At 35.8% G+C, this 20908-nt stretch overlaps 2 protein-coding genes across 2 annotated transcripts; both read right to left on the minus strand.

Annotated features, from left to right (window-relative positions):
* Nucleotides 1-1281: 1281 nt before the first annotated feature.
* Nucleotides 1282-5629, minus strand: LOC109157140 (choline-phosphate cytidylyltransferase 1-like). The gene is made up of 8 exons (XM_019305038.1): nucleotides 5419-5629; nucleotides 4480-4593; nucleotides 3983-4078; nucleotides 3590-3632; nucleotides 3139-3294; nucleotides 2969-3049; nucleotides 1879-1989; nucleotides 1282-1703 (listed from the first exon to the last, which is right to left on the minus strand). The coding sequence occupies exons 1-8, from the start codon at nucleotides 5568-5570 to the stop codon at nucleotides 1512-1514; spliced, it is 945 nt and encodes a 314-aa protein (XP_019160583.1). The 5' UTR covers nucleotides 5571-5629; the 3' UTR covers nucleotides 1282-1511.
* A 5813-nt stretch (nucleotides 5630-11442) lies between these two features.
* Nucleotides 11443-15436, minus strand: LOC109157141 (glycine-rich RNA-binding protein 4, mitochondrial). The gene is made up of 4 exons (XM_019305039.1): nucleotides 15130-15436; nucleotides 12195-12263; nucleotides 12013-12119; nucleotides 11443-11922 (listed from the first exon to the last, which is right to left on the minus strand). The coding sequence occupies exons 1-4, from the start codon at nucleotides 15299-15301 to the stop codon at nucleotides 11794-11796; spliced, it is 477 nt and encodes a 158-aa protein (XP_019160584.1). The 5' UTR covers nucleotides 15302-15436; the 3' UTR covers nucleotides 11443-11793.
* Between the last annotated feature and the right edge of the window lie 5472 nt (nucleotides 15437-20908).

The raw sequence follows: 20908 nt of genomic DNA on the forward strand, positions 1-20908 counted from the left end.
AAATTATGCCATGGAATCGTGTTCACCGAGAATGGTGAACACAAGGCAAAACGACGTCGTTTTTAGGTCAAAAAAAAAATTTCGCGGATGTGGAGTTAACGGCGCACGTTTGATCAAATTATGAATTTTCTGTTATGAGATTATGAATTTTATGAATCTCATAACAGAAAATTCATAATCGCATAACAGAAAATTCATAATCTCACAACTGAAAATTCATAATCTCATAACAGAAAATTCATAATCTTATAACAGAAAATTCATAATCTCATGGTTCCAAAGTGAATGTGTAGGCATGGTTCCAAAGTGAATGTGCAGGCATGGATTCATAATTTATGAATGTCCGTGATTTCGGACGGGAATATGTAGGCATGGTTCCAAAGTGAATGTGCAGACATGAATTCATAATTTATGAATGTCCGAAATTATGAATGTAATGAAAATTCATAATCTCATAACGGAAAATTCATAATCGCATAACAGAAAATTCATAATCTCATAACTGAAAATTCATAATCTCATAACAGAAAATTCATAATCTCATGGTTCCAAAGTGAATGTGTAGGCATGGTTCCAAAGTGAATGTGCAGCCATGGATTCATAATTTATGAATGTCCGTGATTTCGGACGGGAATGTGTAGGCATGGTTCCAAAGTGAATGTGCAAGCATGAATTCATAATTTATGAATGTCCGAAATCTTTGTTCACCTCAAATTAAAGTGAAATCGCAAAATGTGAAAATAAAGAAGAAAAGTCACGCAATTAATTAAAAAAAAAAAAAAAAAAAGAAGATAACGGTGTACTAACACCGTTAGAACCGTGTTCACCATGAATGGTGAACACGGTTCATGGCATAACGTCTGATTTCGCAGATACAAATCACAATAGTGGTTGTAACTTGAAAGCCCAAGTTGCTTAGAATCTTGTGCTATTACTCTCTTAAATAAATACCATCAACCGAATTTTTAAGTATAAAATAAATAAGGTAAATTAAAAAAAATAAAATGGCAACCACTCTAATACATCCATTGAGCACGCGAGTTTCCCTCACGTATAGAGAAAAAATAAAAACTAAATATTTTCTCTCATATCCATCATGTCACATTTTCTCTCATCCATATAGAGAAAAAAAGTTCAAAAAAAAAAAAAAATCCATTTTTGAAAATGCTCTTAACTTGGCAAAGCAAGTCTTAAACTTTGGTCTTGACGAAACATTGAATATATTTTTTTGTGTCATATGTGATATTCATGTTCATACTTTATAGTAAAAAAAAAAAAAAAAATCAAACGAATTACTTCATTGTCATCACGAGTGACATTTGCATTTCACGCTATGAAAGTACTTAAATAGTTGTGTCATCACACGATAGATACAAATTTACATACAAACAGCACACCTATACGTGAAAGTGGCACACTAAAACTAGTTTGAAACTTGACATAAAACACATCATAGTCTCACCATAGGCCAAACATTTGCTGTTTCATGTAAACATAACCGGTTCCACGTATCAACTCACCCAGGCCAAGGAAGGCCGCTTTTCACCCTTGCCATATTCGTATTCATCTTCATCTTCTTCGCTGCTATCACCATAGTAATACTCGTACTCATAATAGTCATCATCGTCTTCATTATCATATAACAGTTCTTTTATATTCGTAGTGCTTATCTGTTCTTGGATTCGGTCCCTGATGGCGGTGCCCTGGAAAAGACCCAAAATATATGCAGTGTTCAGTTGTAGTCAACTCCATATATGAACATTCATCACATGAAAAAACCCAGAATCTATCGATTTATATATGACGGTTCTCAGTTGGGAGTATCTGGTTATGTGTCGATTTCTTTCCCTGTCAAACACAGAGATAGAGAGTGCTAACCATTTTGTGGCAACCTTCTTCAAACATTTCGAGAAATCCAGCAACTAATCGGTCGGCATTCTCAACCCACAAATTACGACGCATCCGAGCTGTTTTTGCCACAGTTTGTATCTGCAACCAAGAAAAAAAAAACACCCATTTTATGTTAATTAGTTGTCAAGGAAGGAACAAGTAAAGATTGATGCTATTACAGAGAATGTGCCTCGAACAGAACTTGCAATTTCAAAACACGAGAGAAGTAATAATACTAATACAAAGAAATCAAATTCTATTCTCTTTTTTTTTTTCTTCTATATTTCTTTGAACTCTGGTCTATAGCCTTTAGTTACATAGAGACATCAATTTGGATGGTTTACATCTCAACACATCCAAACTGTTCACTGTTCTACTGCCAATTTTTTGGTCAGGCCATGAGGTGTCCTGAGCAGGCCCTAACTGTAGGAGGCATCTTTAAGCCCGTACCATACTCAGATTAATCCCCATTCGCACCGGGCCGGCCCAATTAAGGGGCAAAGTGTTGGCCAAGTGGCTAGATTGGTTTTTCCATACGGGAGGGGTTTCGAACTCCCAACCTCTCTTAAGGGATGAGAGTGCACGGCTACTCACGCCAACCAAGCTGGTTACTGTTCTACTGCCAATTAGTTTGAACAGTTTGCACTTTAACCTACTTTTAGTAGATAAAGACGGGTTGAAAGTGGGTCAATAAGTTTTTTTTTTTTTGGTATAACCCCGTGTATCCACAGTAACTAACCCCCTCGCTGAAATGTAGCACCTCTAAGGGTGGGACAGCTAGATTGGAGAGAAAGTGGGTCAATAATGGATTATATAGAAATTAACATATTTGACATTAATTTTTGAACTTAAGTTTTCTTTCTTTTAAATAATGAAGTTTTAACATAAATTGTTAAAATTTGATAGCGAGGCGAAACACATTTACCTACCAAATATAACACAGTTAAATTTGCCAGGTTAAAATCAACACAAGTTTCCTTTGGCCTATTTTGGCTCGCCAAAATATCCCCCGAACCATCTACTTGTGACCTATGGTGAGAATTTAAGCTCAAACTATGAAAGGGAACATATTGCATACCTTCTCTTCCACTCTCTCTTGTTGCTTCTTTACTCTCTCTTGCAACGTCTTCAAACCCCTGTTTACTCTTAACCTTTTCTCCTAAAGGGAAAAACAATAGTCGACAATAAGAAGATAATTTAAGTCTTATATACTCGAAGAGCAGCAGGTATCGTGGATAAGAATACTACCTTCACATAACTCAAACCGAGATCTTTTCTTGAATATCCTCTGTCCAAATTACGCATCACATACTCATTGTAATCTTTTATAATCCTCATTATTATATCTGATGTGGATATTCCATCAGTCCGTTTTGTCTCCTTGAATTTTCCAACGGCCTTGACCTGTATTAAGAAACATCCTTGTTAAAAAAAACAAAAAAAAAAACAAAAAACAAAAAACAAAGAACCCTCACAGCAGCTATACGTTAAGCTTGTTTAAATAATGTTCTTATAACCAAAGGAGTGAAGCAAAATGCCATATCGTAACAGAAAGGCAAACAAACCAAAATATACTCGTTGAAAAGGTACAGGAAGTGGTACAACTTAGTTAGAGAAAAAAATGATGTTAAAGTAACATCACTTAGAAGAGCTTTTACTCTCCGCAAAGGTAGAATGCTGAACGTAATCTTGAACTTACAAACTCATAAACATCGTTTCCAGCCCCGCTTGCATCAGCATAACTGGCATGTAAACATGGGAGAAAAGCCGACATACTTTAGATAAATCAGCAAAACAGAAAAGTGCAACAATGCATGAGATAAAGGTGTCATCTATGTTCTCCTAAAAGAACTCATTCCAATAACAAGCATTATTGTTACTATATATGAATCAATTTCTTGCATAGATGATCTACAAATAACCATATCTTGACAGATGGAGAAGTCCTTGGATCTAGTAACACACATAATGTTGCACATTCAACTTAAGTGAGAAATAATATGTATAGTACAATTTTAGAATTAGCTCCTTGTGTGAACAAAGGAAACTAGACAAGCACAAACGCTGAAGGTTTGGAGCTGGTTAGCCTTACGGAAGAGAATCATGAGCCACATAATCAATCTGATGTTTCTCAAGGAATTCGGGAGTGACCACCCAAGGTGCATCTGGAATAACTTCATCAACCCACCTGCAGAAAACAAGAAAAGTTACCAATGAAAAAATTTAAATAAATAAACAATTGGGGATAGGAGGGACACCATCTTAGAAACAAATAAAGACCAAAAAACTCAACTTTTGGGACGGGGGGAGGGCAATGGGTGGGAACAACCTAAACCAAAGAAAACAGCAGGTAGTAGACTACAGATCATACTATTTCTTCCCAACAAAATTTTGAAGTATTCGATTTAGGACCTGAGCATTACCTTTATAAAAAAAAAACATTTATAGAGCTTACATATACTCTGGTAAATTTGAAGTAAATTACTTAGGTAAAACATTATCGGGAAAATCTTTAACTTCTATTTTTCGGTAAAACAGAACACAAAGCTTGAAGTTTTCATTAAATGCATATATTGTCATAGAACCAACTTGCAGTGACGAAGAGATTCATATCGCTCCTTATCGGTCATAACAGTCTTGCCCTTGAATTTGTTAGTGACTTCATCATTGCAACATCCAACAAGAAGATATGTGTTTGGAAACCTGCATTTTATGCATTTAATATCATAAGGTTAAACGGAACTTCTGTTCAGAAGCATAAAAAATTCAAACAAAAAAAAAAAGCCTTTGCTTTGAGGCAAGTAATAGTTTTTACAAAATAAAATGCAAAGTTAGAGAGTTCAAATAACTGGAAACTTGCTGGTAATCAGGTTATCCAAGGCCATTACTCAGAAATTCACTTGTTACATCACACCTCAAGATTAAATGCAGATCATGCAAACTAAGAATTTTATTGATTCCTCATTGACAAATATCAGTATAGCACCTGGTTAATAGCCTAATAGGAGTGGAACCTATAAAGAAACTTAATGAAATCATTCTCATATCCAATGCTTATGAAACCAAGGCCAAGAAAAGCAATGTGTGATCAAAGGTTTCCATCATTGACAGTGAATCATTACAGTTCAGAGGTGGAACAAAAGCCCTTCAATTCCCAGAAGGGTAGCAAAAGAATATTTTAAGTAGGAAAAACAAAACCTCTGCAGTAAAAAGAATATTACTGTTTGAAGCTCAGTTTCAAGATAGAATTTTTTGTACAGACGAAGAACTCAAAATTCACATAAAAGCCTCCAAAAGTTAACAGGGGAAAATGAACAAACAGCTAATACTCATACTCAAATTCCTTCTCGATAATCCCTAAAGCTAAAACAAAACTGTAGAAAACACACAAAATCGGTCGGACCTTTTTAAGACTCCCCACTTAAACGACTGAATTGGAATTCCAACAGCTCGGAAATAGCAACACCAAAAAAAAAAAAAAAAAAAAAAAAAAAAAGAAACGAAGAACATAAATAAAGTTAAATTTACAGTTTCTTGGCTTGTTCGAGAGATCGGGCATGGCCAAAGTGGAAGAGGTCGTATATTCCGTCGGCATAGACGCGAACCGGCCGGTCGGTGGGCGGTTCAGCGGCGGCTGACATTGCTAGATTGCTCGGCTCTTGCTTCTCTCCATCTTCCATAATTTTGTGTTCCGGCGCGCGTGAAATTTCTCAGCCTTGGCCCTTGGGGAAAACTTTATTTTCTTTTTACAATTTTTTTTTTAAATTTTTAATAGTATCAGTTCATATATACCTTTTCAACCTATTAAAATATAAAGAATCAATTCTCACTAGGGCTATTCTTATCCTTGACTCTTTGGGGAAAGTTTTATTTTTTTTCAAATTTTTAATAGTATCAGTTCATATATACTTCTTCAACCTATTAAAATATAAAGAGTCAATTCTCACTAGGGCTATTCTTATTCTTGATTCTTTGGGGAAAGTTTTATTTTTTTTTACAATTTTTTTTCAAATTTTTAATAGTATCAGTTCATATATACTTTTTCAACCTATTAAAATATAAAGAGTCAATTCCCACGACGACTATTCTTATCCTCGACTCCCTACAATACTATCTCACTTTCAAAAATAGATCCCTATTTCAATCTATCAAATTTGTAAACTTTTATTATTTTATCTATGCAATACTAACTCACCCTAAAAAATGGTCCACTTATATTTTATATAATATATAATAAATATAATAATAAAATAACAATTACAAATAATATAGGAAATAAAAATTAATTACAAAACTTGCTATTATAACAAATTTACAAGTCACATAAACTAACAAAAAAAAAATGCAAGTCACATAAACTAACAAAAAAAAAATTATATTACCTTTCACGTCATCTTGAAAGGGATTTATTTGTTAGACTGAGAATAACCTAAGCAAGCATATACTCCAAAGTTCAAATAATATACCCTTTTCCGAGGAAATTTGTGATTTTCCATATATTTTTATATACATCAAATTTCCCGGCTAGAAAGTTCCATAGCTCTACCCAATTTCCATTTTGTTTTTCTTTTCTCTTTCTTTCCGTCTTCAAGTATTTTTCTTTCAAATGTGGTCAATTGGAATCAATTCATTATATCTTTAAATCTAATAAAAATATTATATTTTTCTACTAAAATTATTTTGAAAAATGCTTCTTTAGCTATATTTTTCACCTGTCTAGCATCACTTTTTCTTGATGTTACTAAGTAATTAAAAGACCCACTAAATAAGGAAAGAAGGTAGAATAGTTAACACTTTTTTTTTTTTTTTTTGCTAAAAGCATGATTTGACATTTTATAAATTACACGATAAATAAAATGTTGTGACAAGTGGAAGGGGGTCTACGACTATTAGGACTCTATTATCCATATTAGACTAGAACTATATTATTCGTGTTAGACTAGGATTCTATCTAGTATCTCTATATATTCGCTCCCTGTACTCTCAGACATTATAATTGAATACAACACAATTATATTCTCAGATGGTATCAGTTAGCCAGAGTTTTCTTTTCCAACATCCATGTTCCTCACTTCGTAGCAGTAGCCGATGACATCAAACCAAGATACATCATATCAGAAGTGGTCCGGTCAACGACGTGATGTTGATGATCCGTGTCAAATTTGTAACGGTTTCGGCCACACGGGAGCCAATTGTGTTTGACGTTATGATGATCCGTGTCAAATTTGTGACCGTTTTGGTCACACGGGAGCCAATTGTTTTTGGCGCTATGATGATCCGTGTCAAATTTGTAACCGTTTTTGTCACACGGGAGCCAACTGTTTTCAGCGTTATTCAAGGGCTCCGGGTTTTCAGGCTAATGTGGCCGTCTCTGGTGATAATGGTGATTCCAACGGTCCTCATCAGTGGTTCCCTGACACTGGTGCTACAAATCATGCAACGCCTGATTCTTCTTTGATGACTTCTGCGACAAGTTATGATGGCCCGGAGACTCTGCGAGTCGGAAATGGTACAGGTTTGCCTATTGTTAATGTTGGTTCTACTTCGTTAGCCACTGATTCTATGTCTTTTAAGTTACATGATGTTTTGCATGTCCCTGGTCTCTCTTCTTCTCTATTATCTGTCCAGCGTTTTGCAAAGGACAATAATGTTTTCTTTGAGTTCCACCCTCTTTGTTTCTATGTGAAAAACATTTTGACCAAGAAGGTTCTTTTTAAGGGACATGCGTCTGGGGGTCTCTACACATGGCCTACGTCTTCTGCTTCCCCTGCTGCATTTGTTGTTGCACGGTCCTCTTACGTTTGGCACATGTAGTTGGGGCATCCTCATTCTCGAGTCTTACGTAAAATTTTAGCCTCTTCGTCTGTTGGTACATTTAATTCTAGTGATCTTCCCAATGTCTGTTTCTCTTGTCAATTAGGAAAATTTTCTCGTTTTCCTTTGTCTCGTGTCGAAACTACTAGTACGCATCATTTGGAATTAATTTATTCAGATATTTGGGGCCCTGTGCCATTACTTTCTGCGTCTGGCTTTAAATATTTTGTGTTGTTTGTGGATGATTACACTCGTTATATGTGGTATTATCCCATGCGTGCTAAATCTGATTTGTATGCTATATTAGATAAGTTTCGGTCACAAGTTGAACGTTCCTTTTCTCGCAAGATTATTTCTTTTTAATCTGATTTAGGGGGAGAATATATAAAGCTTGGTTCCACTCTTTCGTCTTTAGGTATTCGTCATAGGCAATCATGTGCGTATACTCATGAACAAAATGGCAGGGTAGAACGTAAGCATAGGCATGTTGTTGAAACGGGACTAGCATTAATGGCTCAATCCTCTGTTCCGTCTCATTTTTGGGATTATGCTTTTGAAACTGCGGTTTATATAATCAATAAAATGCCCACTCCTGTCTTATCTGATAAATCTCCTCATTATCTTTTGCATCGGTCTCCTCCATCTTATTCATATTTGCATGTTTTTGGGTGTTTATGCTTTCCAAATCTGCGTCCCTATAATCGCAACAAACTACAGTTTCGGTCATCCCCTTGTGTCTTTCTAGGATATCCTCCATCTTTTCGTGACTATCGTTGTTTATACACTAACACTAACAAGGTTTTTATCTGTCGCCATGTGCGATTCGATGAGGCTGTCTTTCCTTTTGTTGCTTCTGTGGATTCGCAGGTTCCAAAACCACGTTCGGAGCCGTGGGGTGTTGCACCAATTGTTTCTGGTGGTGATCTGACTATTTTCACGACTCGTGACCCTCCTGCCGCGCCCATAGCCGCTTCTGACCACCACTGCCAGCAGCCTGTTACTGCCGAGCCCGTGACCGAGTCCGAGCGGACAATCACGGACCAGTCGTCTCCTCGGCCAAGAGGCTGGCCTCGTGGTCGGTCTCGTCACGTGCCCTCACCCGTTCGCTCTTATAGAATGAATACGAGAAGTTCGGGACCACATGATCATGTTGCTTTATCTAATGCTGCTGTTACTCCTGAACCTACATGTTTTACTCAAGCGGTTAAATTTCCTGAATGGCGGGATGCAATGGATTTGGAATTTAATGCCTTAGTGCACAACAATACATGGAGGCTTGTTCCCTTTAAATCAGGTATGAATGTAGTTGGATGTAAGTGGGTGTTTAGAACCAAGAGAAAGATCGATGGTTCGATTGAGCGTTACAAGGCTCGGTTAGTTGCCAAGGGATTCAATCAAATTGCCGGCGAGGATTTCTTTGAGACCTTTAGTCCCGTTGTTAAACGGACTACGGTACGTCTTCTTTTATCCTTAGCTATTTCTCGTGGATGGACTATTCGACAGTTGGACATACACAATGCTTTTCTAAATGGCAATCTCGCTGAGACGGTTTATATGCGCCAGCCCCCTAGTTATGAAGACAAAACGATGCCCGGGCACGTTTGTCTCCTTCAACATTCTTTATATGGGCTTAAGCAAGTTCCCCGTGCTTGGTTTACTCGTTTGCATGATTTTCTGGTTTCTGCTAGTTTCTCACATTCCAAGACGGATGTCTCTCTATTTATGGGATCTGATCCGGCTCATGTGACTGCTCTATGGGTGTGCCCTCGTTCTTTCTAGGTATTGAGACCATTCCGTTGTCTGTTGGTATGCTTCTGTCTATGTTTCTGTCTCAACAACGGTACCGGCTCATGTGACTGCTCTATGGGTGTGCCCTCGTGACTGCTCTATGGGTGTGCCCTCGTTCTTTCTAGGTATTGAGACCATTCCGTTGTCTGTTGGTATGCTTCTGTCTCAACAACGGTACATGAAGGGTGGTTGATTGCAAGCCCGTGGCTACTCCGAAGGCTGAGACTGCTTCTGTCTCAACAACGGTACATGAAGGGTGGTGCTGAGACTGCTTCTGTCTCAACAACGGTACATGAAGGGTGGTTGATTGCAAGCCCGTGGCTACTCCGAAGGCTGAGACTGATGCCCTGGTACCAAGCCCGTGGCTACTCCGAAGGCTGAGACTGATGCCCTGGTACCATCCGGTTTCAACCACGAAGGCTGAGACTGATGCCCTGGTACCATGTGGCTGAGACTGATGCCCTGGTACCATACGTGATCCCACTCAGTATCGCAGCTCTAGGGTAATTTCTTAGTTTTATTATTCTATTAATTTTTTGTTCTTAATATTTTTTTTTTTTTTTGAAAGCTACTAGCTCTATTAGATTGTAGTATCTATTCATATACTTTCTCAACCTACTAAAACACAAAGAGCTAATAACGCCTCCACTGAGGCTCGAACTTACAACCTTCCAAATGGAAGTCCAACCCGGATACCATTATACCACATAGTCCTGGTTTGTTCTTAATATTCATTAATATGTGTTTTCTTAATGGAAAATGATTATTTAATGACATTTTTCATCCTCTAGCATCTCTTTGATGTTCTAATAAGTTAAAATGACTCACTAAATTTAAAAAATTAAATAGTTAAAACATTTTATTAGTGAAAAGCATTCTCAAGTATAACAATAAAAAAAAAAACACAATAATAAATAGATAAAAATCTAGCATGGTTATTATTATTATTATTATTATTATTATTATTATTATTAACTTGTAAAGAAATCAATAAATAAAGAATTTTTTTTATTTTTTAAAATAATGTCATGTCAATATTAGGGAAAGATTAAAGAGGAAAGGTAGCTAAGTTAAGTCATTGTCAAGTTATAAGTAATTAATATGAAATGTAGCTTTTCTCAACCCCATCCAAGGCCATCTACTAATCCAAAAACTCCAACGTGTCAATATATGACAGATGTATCAAATTCGATTGCAATTTATCCAAATGGTCTTTTAAAGGGTGATTGAAACAATCTACCACATTAAAACAATTTATGGCTCTCTCAAATCCACCTTAAGGCCATGTTTGGTTCGAAAAAATATTTGAGGAAAAATGGAATTGAAATTCTAAAAAAATGAGTAGAATTGTATAATTAAATATTTTAATTATTTGCATTCAAAAAAAAAATATTTTAATTATTTTATTTAGAATATTAATATATAATAATATAATAACAATTTTAAATTAAAAAAAAAAAACTAATAAGATATCAAAATAACTCACCAAAGTCTTGTAATTCAAAACAACAACAACAACAATAATAATAATAACTGGTGGTGGTATGGCGGTGATGGTGGTGGCGACGGTAGTAGTGAAGTCTTGTACTGGTGGTGATGATAGTGATAGTGGTATGGTGTTGATGGTGTTGGCGATGGTGGTGGCAGTGGTTGCGATGGTATGGTGGTGGTGGTGTGGTCTTGTCCTGGTGGTAGTGATGGTGGTAGTATGATGTTAGTGTAAAAGTTGGAAAATGACTTCCCAAAAAAAAGGAAAGTCATTTTCCTCCAAAATAAGCCTATCTGGAAACCCGGAAAATGATTTCCGTTGACTTGATTTTCCAAACACATCCAAATACTGGAAACCCGGAAAATGATTTCCAAAAATTATTTTCCAAGTTTCCAAACACACCCTTAGCTTTAGTGTCACGAAAACAGAGTGGCCTGCAACTCATCACATTTTCTTTTAGCTTAAACATTAAACTGATAACACTGTAAATATAACTTCAGCTTGCCTGTATACACTATACTGTGCATTTACATAGCTCCATAAACAAAGTCCAGAAATTCAGTTCAAAACCTGGATGAAAACTGTTATTGACATAGGCTCCATCTCAACTAAAAGACTAAGCGAAGCAGGGATAGCTCTGATACCAAATTGAAACATGTGCTCCATTGCAACTAAATGCCTACTGATAGTTGGACTGTACATTTATGTTTATATATTATATTATATGCCCAACACTGACGCTGGAGTAGGCTGCAGGTTAACTGCCAATGAAAAGGATCAGAAGAAAGATGTTTACAGCACCAGTCCAAAGCTTATTGATTCTCCTCCTGTATAGGAGATGTTTTTGTTTCCGAAGGGGGGCCACATGTCTTTACATAACCACCGAAATCCTTTTTCCGAAGCTTCGCTAGATCTACATGGATTACCCTGCCATCGAAGTACTAAAAGCAAAGGGAACATAAACTAAGAATTCAAAATCAAACACTAATGGATATCAAGAATGGATGCGATGATGTTGGCAAGTGTTAAACCTTGGAATCCATGTGTTCTAGGGCGAGCATGGCATGTTCTTGAGATGTGTATTGGATAAATGCGTATCCCCTTGATGTCTTTGATCCTCTATCCTTGACAATCTTAACTGATAAGGAGTATAGAAAGAATGAATCAGCAACCAACAGATATGCGGGAGGCAGCAAAACCAAAAAGAATATACCTTCAGCTATCTGACCGAACGTTGAAAATTCCTTCATCAAATGATTTTCATCAGTGGTATATGGCAAATCTGTGGTTCAAAATGCAGAAGTGGAACTTACAAGCTGCAAAAGGCAAAGCTGAACCTCTAGGACCACACATTCACACATCTTATAAAGCAAAAGTGAATCACGAGTAACAGTAGAGTGGAAGTGCAATGAATTTTTAAGAATATTACTAGTATCTATTTAGTCATGCCCAGATCTATCTCCAGGTAAAATTGTGGCCAGTGTCATGGAGATTCTCAAGCTCACAAACCGGCTGGGCTCATTTACCATAAATGTGCTGAACAACAGAACATGAGCTAGAGCTTGAATGCATGTAATTTTTACCTCCACCATACTGTATTTTCCTCAAAAGTACCTTATTATTTTCAATCTTCAAAATGGGTTAGGCAGTTAGGTAGGGAAAAAAAATATCATATGAAGATTGAAATAATGCTGCTTTTTTAAATTTAGGACTTTCAAAAGAGATACTATGCCCTAAAGATGTCAATCATCTACATCCTAAAGATTCTGATCAAAGATTTGAAATTCATGTATCCACCCCCTCTAGATTCATGTGTCTACATCATAATATTTGTACTGAATAGCTGTGGAACAATTCTAGATTTTTCTCACTGATTTTTGAAAAACTATAACTAGCTTGGACACACATATGATAAGGAAAATGAATCCAAGGATCTGATGGCATACAGTATCATGCTACCATTGCCAAAAAAGGAAAAAAAAAAAGAAAAAAAAAAAAAGAAAAAGGCAAACAGAAGAAACTTAATTCAGTGATCAAAAGATGAAATTAACAAGTTCAAATGATCACTTTCATCAAACCTTGGCTATTATATTTATCTTGAATTCAACATTTTGAGACTAATTTGCATCAGATGTTTATTGTGAATTACTCACAAAATGAAAGAAGGTGTTAGACTCAGGGATACAGATCAAGCTATGGGTCAAGAACTGAATGTGACTAGAGATTGAGACCCTAAAGAGTTTGACACTACCTACAGGAAAGTGGAACCTTTTTTTTTTTTTTTTTTTTTTAAATACATATTATGGTTCTTATTAAAGATTATCAGCTTTCTTTTCTTGACATGAAAAAGGGAAGGGTGGAGAGAGACTTCGGAGCTGGATTTGAAATAACACCTTAATGAAAGAATATACTTTTTTATAATCATATTTGGGACTTTCCGAAAAATTTGAACAATTCAAGTCCCCAGAGTTATTAGTCATCTCTACTCAGCACAGAAGATAGTGCTTACTTCAACACGGATAAATGAAATTAATACTACTCAGTACTCACCCCCTTGATAGGCAACAAGTATTGAAACTATCAGAAGTATGTTCTTGTATTTGACATTTAAGCAAAACTGATTGATCACCTCTATCATCTATCTAAAACCGTTGGTTGCGACAATGAGTTGGCACACTATTGCAGACAGAAGCTCAACTTGGGAAAGCTATTAAGTTCTCAAAAGATAACCTTAACGGGTCCAACAAGTTGATTATAACTGCAGCTTACACAATCTGTCATTCCTGGTGGAAAACACCTCGACACATTTATTAATTGAGGCATTATTTTAGGAAAATAAAGCTCCAACAAGGGAGGATTGTTACTACTTAATCCAACTCTTTTAGGAAACTCTGTTAAGGCTGGCATTTTAGTGTTTAAAATGTGGTATCTTAAGATTGTTACAGTGTTACAAATAGATGCCTTATGTGCACATCAGTTGATTCGCTCTTTTCAGTCTTTTGTTAACATTTAACCAAAAAGTTGCACAGAAAGACATAGCCACAAAATACAAACCACATTAGTTTCCTTTATATCAATGTGGAATGTTGGTTCTTGGGGGATAAGCATTACAAATAAGGAATCAAGTTAAAACCAGATAATATTTCTTCCATAAACAAAAGATGTGAAAATCAAAGAGAAATCTTGTTTCAGGTCTCTCTTATATGTTAAGGTTCCCACTTTTATGAGGAAGCCCACCACATTTCTTGAGGTTTCTGTTTCCAAAAGCTTTAAACTTCAACTTTTCAAAGTCTAACAGACAGTAACATAAGCCATCTAAATAATTAGCCATCCAGTTGCAAATCAATAAGGGAAAGAAAGTTGGAGATTATAGACTAAGGCCCATAACTGCGGCAAATTATACCATGGACCAGGGTTTACATTGCATTGTAAACCCTGGTCCAAAAATAACCTTAAAATTTTGTATCTATAGTTGACACATTCTGACCTGTAGTTGATTGTTTCTATACCTGTAGCTATCATATTATGTGTCAGCAATTATCAAGTTAGATTCTGTATCTATAATTGACACATTCTGTACCTGCAGTCGATAATTTTTGTACCTGTAGCTATCATATTATTTGTTTACATGTACATAAACTCTTAACGGTAGATACAAAATGTATTAATTGAAGGTATAAAATTTTTGTATTAGGGTTCCCTGGTCTATGGTATAACAATTGCATAACTGCTACAAGAGAACCAGAACAGAGAAGAAACTCCATAAAGCTTATCTATCCAATCACATAATTATGCACTCAAAGTTATTTACCTAAATCACTGAGACATTCACTGTCATGAGAGCAGAAATTCCTCCGATAGAACTTCCTCATCTATATTTTAACTTCATAAATTATAATTATTCAACTTTCTCCATTTTCCTCACATGGCACCAAAACCCTACACTCCAGGCTGATTAATATCACGAGAAAAATCTGTCCGCACAAAAAATCATATCAATCTCCTTACCAATTGCAAACACCGGTAAATTAAAGCAAGCTCACGAAGAAAATCAAATCAAATACCAAATTAAAAATACAGAATGCCAATCCCATGTTGCTTCATGTGTGTGTATGCACTAAATGAAGAGAATAAGCAATGTTACTCACTGCTAACCATAATCTTGCTGGCAAGAGGGTAACTGTGAATAGAAGCGTGGATTCTCGTTCTCAAGGAGCTAGGGCGGAATGAACACGATGAGGGCGGCGCAACTATCGGCCGGGAAACTTGAAGCGGAAGTGCCGGAGGCGGAGAAAGGCCTGTCCAGATGCTCTTCGCCATTTCACGATGAAGATCCGATTACTAGCCGCTTCAGCGAAGGGGAGCGGTGAAGAAGAGCAGCAGCATATCCTCCTACCCGCTTGCAAAATCAAGAAGAATTACTTCAGGTGCCACTGAGAAATTCCATTGATTTTTAGTTCATAAGATATTACGGAGTATTAGGGAAAATGACACTTTTTTCATGCCATATATACTTATAGCACTTTTTCTTTATGAATTATTCATGTAAACACATTAGTTTCCTCAATTATTTTAAAAGTGACGATTTCACCTATGATATATTGAATTGATATTTCTACCCTTAAAGTAATATTTTATTTATTTTTCTTCTCCAACAAATTATTGCGTATACGTGAAATTTCACTAAATTCCATTACCTTGATAGAAGACTTTTCTAGATTCAACTTTTTCCTTTTTTGGCTCCGATTTTGTGTCCCTTCCCCCCGCTTTAAAAAAAGGATAAATATTAAGCCCTCCCGGCTACAAGTATCTGAGAAAAGAATTACCTAAAGTTGGGGGGGACTCGTACTCTCAAAGTGAGATTCTCCTCTTCCCCTGGATTGGTGCCCCCTGCACTACTTGGTGAAATAGGTTCTTTTAGAATCAATTTAAAATAATCTGCCTATTCCACCGTAACCATATTAGCCAGGGGAGAAGGGGTGTCTCCATACCTTGAGGAACTGGTTATGGTGGGTTCTAAGAGCTATTAGGTTTTCTTTCACGCTTTGGGATGCGGAGGAGCTATTATCATCCCATTCCATGATGAACCCTGAACCTCGAGCGGTATGTATGGTTGTTGACGCGTGAACGAAATCCATTCTTACCACTTTAATAATATGGCCATCTAAAGTTATATCATTTATACTTTTTCGGGAGCAGTCAAGCATTCCAATCCCAGCGGATGAGTTAATAGCAGTAGAGTCGTGAAAAGACCTAAAAGCAGTTGGATCCGGGCTGGGATAGTTGCGCTAATTCTTAACTAGTTGCTTGACCGGACGGATGGGAAATGCTGCGAGCCCTAAGGGAGTAGGTGCTTTCAGGTCTACGAGGGTCTTAGGTCCTAATTCCTTTCACTTTCTTGCTTTGATCTGACAAAGAAAAAAGGCTTTAGGGGGGCTCCTCCGTTGTGGGTAAACGGGAATTCCACCGCAGACTTTCAATGATGGGAATCCTATCGATAAAGAAGAGGCATAAGCATCGCCTCTCAATCCAATCAAGTAGCTCGACTTCTTTATCCATTCAAGTTATAGGCTTTACTATCCTTCAATCAGATTCTTTCATCTTTCATGTCTGGCTATTCTTTTCTTGTGCATCCGTTCAGGGATGACCACAGTTCGGTTCGAACTAAACCGAACACTATAGCAATCGAATTAAAAGTTATCGGTTATGATTCAGATCCAGAACCCAATATTTGGATTTCATTTTATTAAAATTATGAATCTAAAAAACTGGATCTTGAACCGTGAACCGGCAGTTCTGGATCCAGTTCGCGATTATGAACCGTCTTTATTTAAAAAAAAAAAATCAGTTCAAAACATGAACCGGCCGTTCCGGTTCGCGATTTTAATAAACTCTAAATATCGGGTTTCGATTTTAAATTGTAATTGAAATATTTCTGTTTGGTTGCTATAGTGTCTGTTTGGTTTGAACCAAATTGTGGTCATAAACTCATAATTTGTTGGAGAAGAAAAATAAATGAAATATTTATTTTAAATATTTATTTTAAGAGTAAATATGTCCATTTAACATTTCAGGAGAAAAACAACCACTTGAATAATTCAGGAAAAAAAGTGCTATATGTATAATTGTATATAACTCGAGGGAGTGGGGGGGGGGGTGGGGGGGGGGGAGGGGGGAGGTCTATTTTCCCGATATTATTAACATGTACACCACCAAATTAAATTGGAAAAAGTAATTAATATATTTTGTTGTTATTTTTTTTTAATACTATTCACTCTATTACAATTTAGTATCTTTTGATACATACTTTTCCAACCTACTGAAGCATAAAGAGTTAATCCCCCACATTGGGGTTCAACCATAACAATTAAATTTGAAAAGCTATTTTATGTATTTTATTTTCAAATAATAATGAAAAATAAAAGACCATGAGTATAGGAATATATGAGAAATGGAAATAATTTTTTTTTTTTTGAATGCTACTGACTCTATTACTTTGCTAAGTCTCGATGTCATGACCTCCCACATGAGAGAGGTTACTACATGTCATCTGAGCAAAATGTGCTTGGCAAATGAAATTTAAATTTAATACAGAGTATTTAATATTTACCGGGGCGTTTAGTTGAAAAGAAGAAATTAGAGAAAAAGTAATTGTAATTTCGTAGGAAAATAAAATAATCTACCACACACACAGAAACTTTTATATATATATATATATATATATATATATATATATATATTGTTTTTGAGAATTTAAGAAGTAATATAAAGTATAAACATCTTTGCAGTTCAATGTGCAATTGCTTTTTCCAATATAACAATCAGTCAAATAGATCCTTATTTCATTAATTACTTAAAATGGTGGGACTTTTTTTTTTTTTTTTTAATAAAAAAGCATTTTAAAAGATTTTTACAAAGGTAGAACATTTTAAGCTTATTATATGCACTTTAAAAATATTTTGCAACTTTAAATCTATCATATAGTATTAAACAAATCTTACTCATGAATAATGCTAAATAAATATTAGCTAGAAATTCCGAGTTATCATTTGATAGGTATAAAAGCAACAATAAGGAGACAAATGTGCTATAAGACAATGTTATCAATACCACTATCATGTGTTTGTCTATATATTCACTGTACAACTCCACACTTTAAAGAAATATAAGCTTATACAATATCAATCTTCAATTAAATATGAAGTTATTTTTTAAGCTAGGTCCGGCAGCCAAGAATGCGGATTGATAATCTAGAAATAGAAATAGAAGAATGGTGCAGGAAGAAGAAAAGAAAAAGAAGTAAGAAAGTGAGAGAAAATAGGAAAATGATCGAAATTTGAGAGATTTTATTTAGATCTACCACCATATTTTTTACCACCTTTTGTGCGCGAGGGAAAGTAACGAGGGTAGGTGAGACGGACGGACTTGGTCAAACGCCATAATTATCCACCCTTTTCTTATGGTGTTACGGGTTTGATATATATACCTTTTTATTGTCTCGTTAAAACAACACATTCTACATTATAATCATTACACGAATTTTTAATACAAGGCATTCTCATTAAGCTTCATACTTTGTATTTTATTGTTTATACCTTTAATTATTGGTTTTGGTTAATTTCGGTCACCGAGTTAATTAATTCTATTAATAATATTCGAAAAATCTTTTATTATAATAAAGTTTTGTTTTTTGAAAGCAAACCAAAAACCAATATATTAATTTGAACTGAAGCTGTTACAAGAGGGACCACTTAGAAAACGATCGAGGATATAATCAAACAATTCAATTCTGTCTTCTCCTAGGTAACTAAGAGCTCTTTTAGCTAAACAACAAGCCATCATATTGTTACTACGACATATGTAGCGAAAGGAAACCAATGGCATTTGACGCAGCAGCTCCTGAATATCTTCAATAATAACACCAAAGGGTGAAATATTTGCACCCCTATCACTGCTTTGGTCACAATTTGGGCATTAATCTCCAAAAAGACCTTCCTCCAACTCCTGTCTTTTATCCAACTTAGCGCTTCCCTAGCCCCATTGCCTCAGTTTCCTTAACCGTATACAACCCATTCTTGGCAAACATGACCAGCCCAAGGACCACACTCATTATAATAAAGTTTGTATGGTACCTTGTATAAAATTTTGCTTTATAATGAATTAGTTTTGAGATTAATTTAAAAAAAGAAAAAAAAAACTCATAGATCCACCACTTGTCAGACACCAAAATTACCATGGTGGTGCAAAGAGAGTTATACAAAAAAAGTCACAAGGACTAAACTCAATTTCTAGTTATTTATAAGTAATTGGATACACAAACCTTTGAGCTACTAGTCTCGCTTTGTATCACACACTTCATTATTTTTATTCATCTTTCGTACAAATGTCCTTTTGTAACATACATGGTTAACTTTCAATGGTGTACGTGTTATAAAGAGAACACAATTATTTTAGCAAGCTTAGCTATGCCTTAATTGCTTCTTTATATATTAACTAGTTTTACACCCGCATTGCGCGAATGAGTTAATGCCCAATGTTTATAATTAAATAAATATTTGAAAGTAAATCAAATGCAAGATTATACATACATAAGTAATTTAATGTCAAATTTGTTTATTTAAAACTCATAGTATATGAATACAATGTAATATAGAAGATTCATTATAATTGTTACTAACTTTTTTTAAAAATAGTAATCAAGTATTTTTTGTTGCAAAGGGTTCTAATATATTTAATTTAATGAATTGACATATATATATAAGATCAATGAATGAATCAACGGTACCAGTCCTTTAGGTGTTTTGCTCAGTGTTCATTTAATTCAACCATTATTGTTGAATAAATTATTATGGATAAAGCAATTCCTAATTTAAGGAATTTAGATGAAGTAGTAAAATTACAAATTTTAATTATAATGTACCCCAAAGATATTGGACGATTGGTAAATATGATGTAACCCAAAGATCAAAATGCTAAAGAAAGTATTTGGTTGGTTATTCAACAATTTTAAGCAACAATTTGTTCCAAGCCACTGAAAGTACAAACATTGCAATTTACAATATTTTCAATTAACGTTTTTTATATTGATTTCCCCAATGTATACCCCGAGCCCCCGTACCACCGCCCTCCACCAAAACCTGTTGAACATCTTTTCTAGGGTATCACAGACACACACCGGCAGCAAGAACGTCGACATGGTAAAGATCGGGAGTGCTTGCGCTATACTCTTGAGTATAACTTCTTTACCTGCGCGGGACAAAAACCTATGCATCCACAAACCTATCCGGGCCTGCACATTTTCCTCAATGTATCGGAATGTGGCAGTCTTATTTCGCCCCCAGACTGATGGGAGGCCCAGATACCGGTCCAAGTCTGTAGCGGCTCGAACCCCCAAACAATTAGAAATCAAAGTACGCATGTGCGCCACGGTGTTAGAACTGTACACCGCACTTGACTTCTCATAATTTATGAGCTGCCCTGAAGCCAAACTGTACATGTCTAAACAGTCCTTGACTTTTAAGGCTTCCTGTTGGGTGGCCGTGAAAAACAATAAACTGTCGTCAACAAACAATAGGTGAGTGATCGCCGGGGCACCCCAGGCTACCCTCACCCCATGAATATCACCTCGGGCCTCTGCCTGTTGCAGAGGAATGGATAGTCCTTCTGCACAAAGGATGAACAGATAAGGCGACAAGGGTCCCCTTGCCGGATACCCCGAGTAGGGCAGACATGGCCCACAGCCTCCCCGTTTCATGTTATTTGTTAGTGTTGATTTCTTAGTGTAAGAACGTACTTTTGTTAGTGTTTAATTCTTCTTATTATAGTTTCATGATAAAATTGCATGCATGGACAACTCAATTGGTAATAGAAGTGAAGTTTGGAAAGAATGATAAAATTTTGCATCTTATAAGAACACGGTGTAGATTT

This window comes from Ipomoea nil, unplaced genomic scaffold (genome assembly GCF_001879475.1).
Source record: "Ipomoea nil cultivar Tokyo-kokei standard unplaced genomic scaffold, Asagao_1.1 scaffold2761, whole genome shotgun sequence".
Taxonomy (NCBI): domain Eukaryota; kingdom Viridiplantae; phylum Streptophyta; class Magnoliopsida; order Solanales; family Convolvulaceae; genus Ipomoea; species Ipomoea nil.

Excerpts from the sequence above, each read along its gene's own strand:
- LOC109157141 (XM_019305039.1), bottom strand. The coding sequence starts at position 15,301 with ATGGCGAAGAGCATCTGGACAGGCCTTTCTCCGCCTCCGGCACTTCCG. Across the intron at positions 12,264-15,129 it reads CAGCAAGATTATGGTTAGCA|ATTTGCCATATACCACTGAT; the intron begins GTGAGTAACATT and ends TTTGAACCACAG. Across the intron at positions 12,120-12,194 it reads GTTCGGTCAGATAGCTGAAG|TTAAGATTGTCAAGGATAGA; the intron begins GTATATTCTTTT and ends ACTCCTTATCAG.
- LOC109157140 (XM_019305038.1), bottom strand. The coding sequence starts at position 5,570 with ATGGAAGATGGAGAGAAGCAAGAGCCGAGCAATCTAGCAATGTCAGCC. Across the intron at positions 4,594-5,418 it reads CTCGAACAAGCCAAGAAACT|GTTTCCAAACACATATCTTC; the intron begins GTAAATTTAACT and ends CATAAAATGCAG. Across the intron at positions 4,079-4,479 it reads GAATCTCTTCGTCACTGCAA|GTGGGTTGATGAAGTTATTC; the intron begins GTTGGTTCTATG and ends TGTTTTCTGCAG.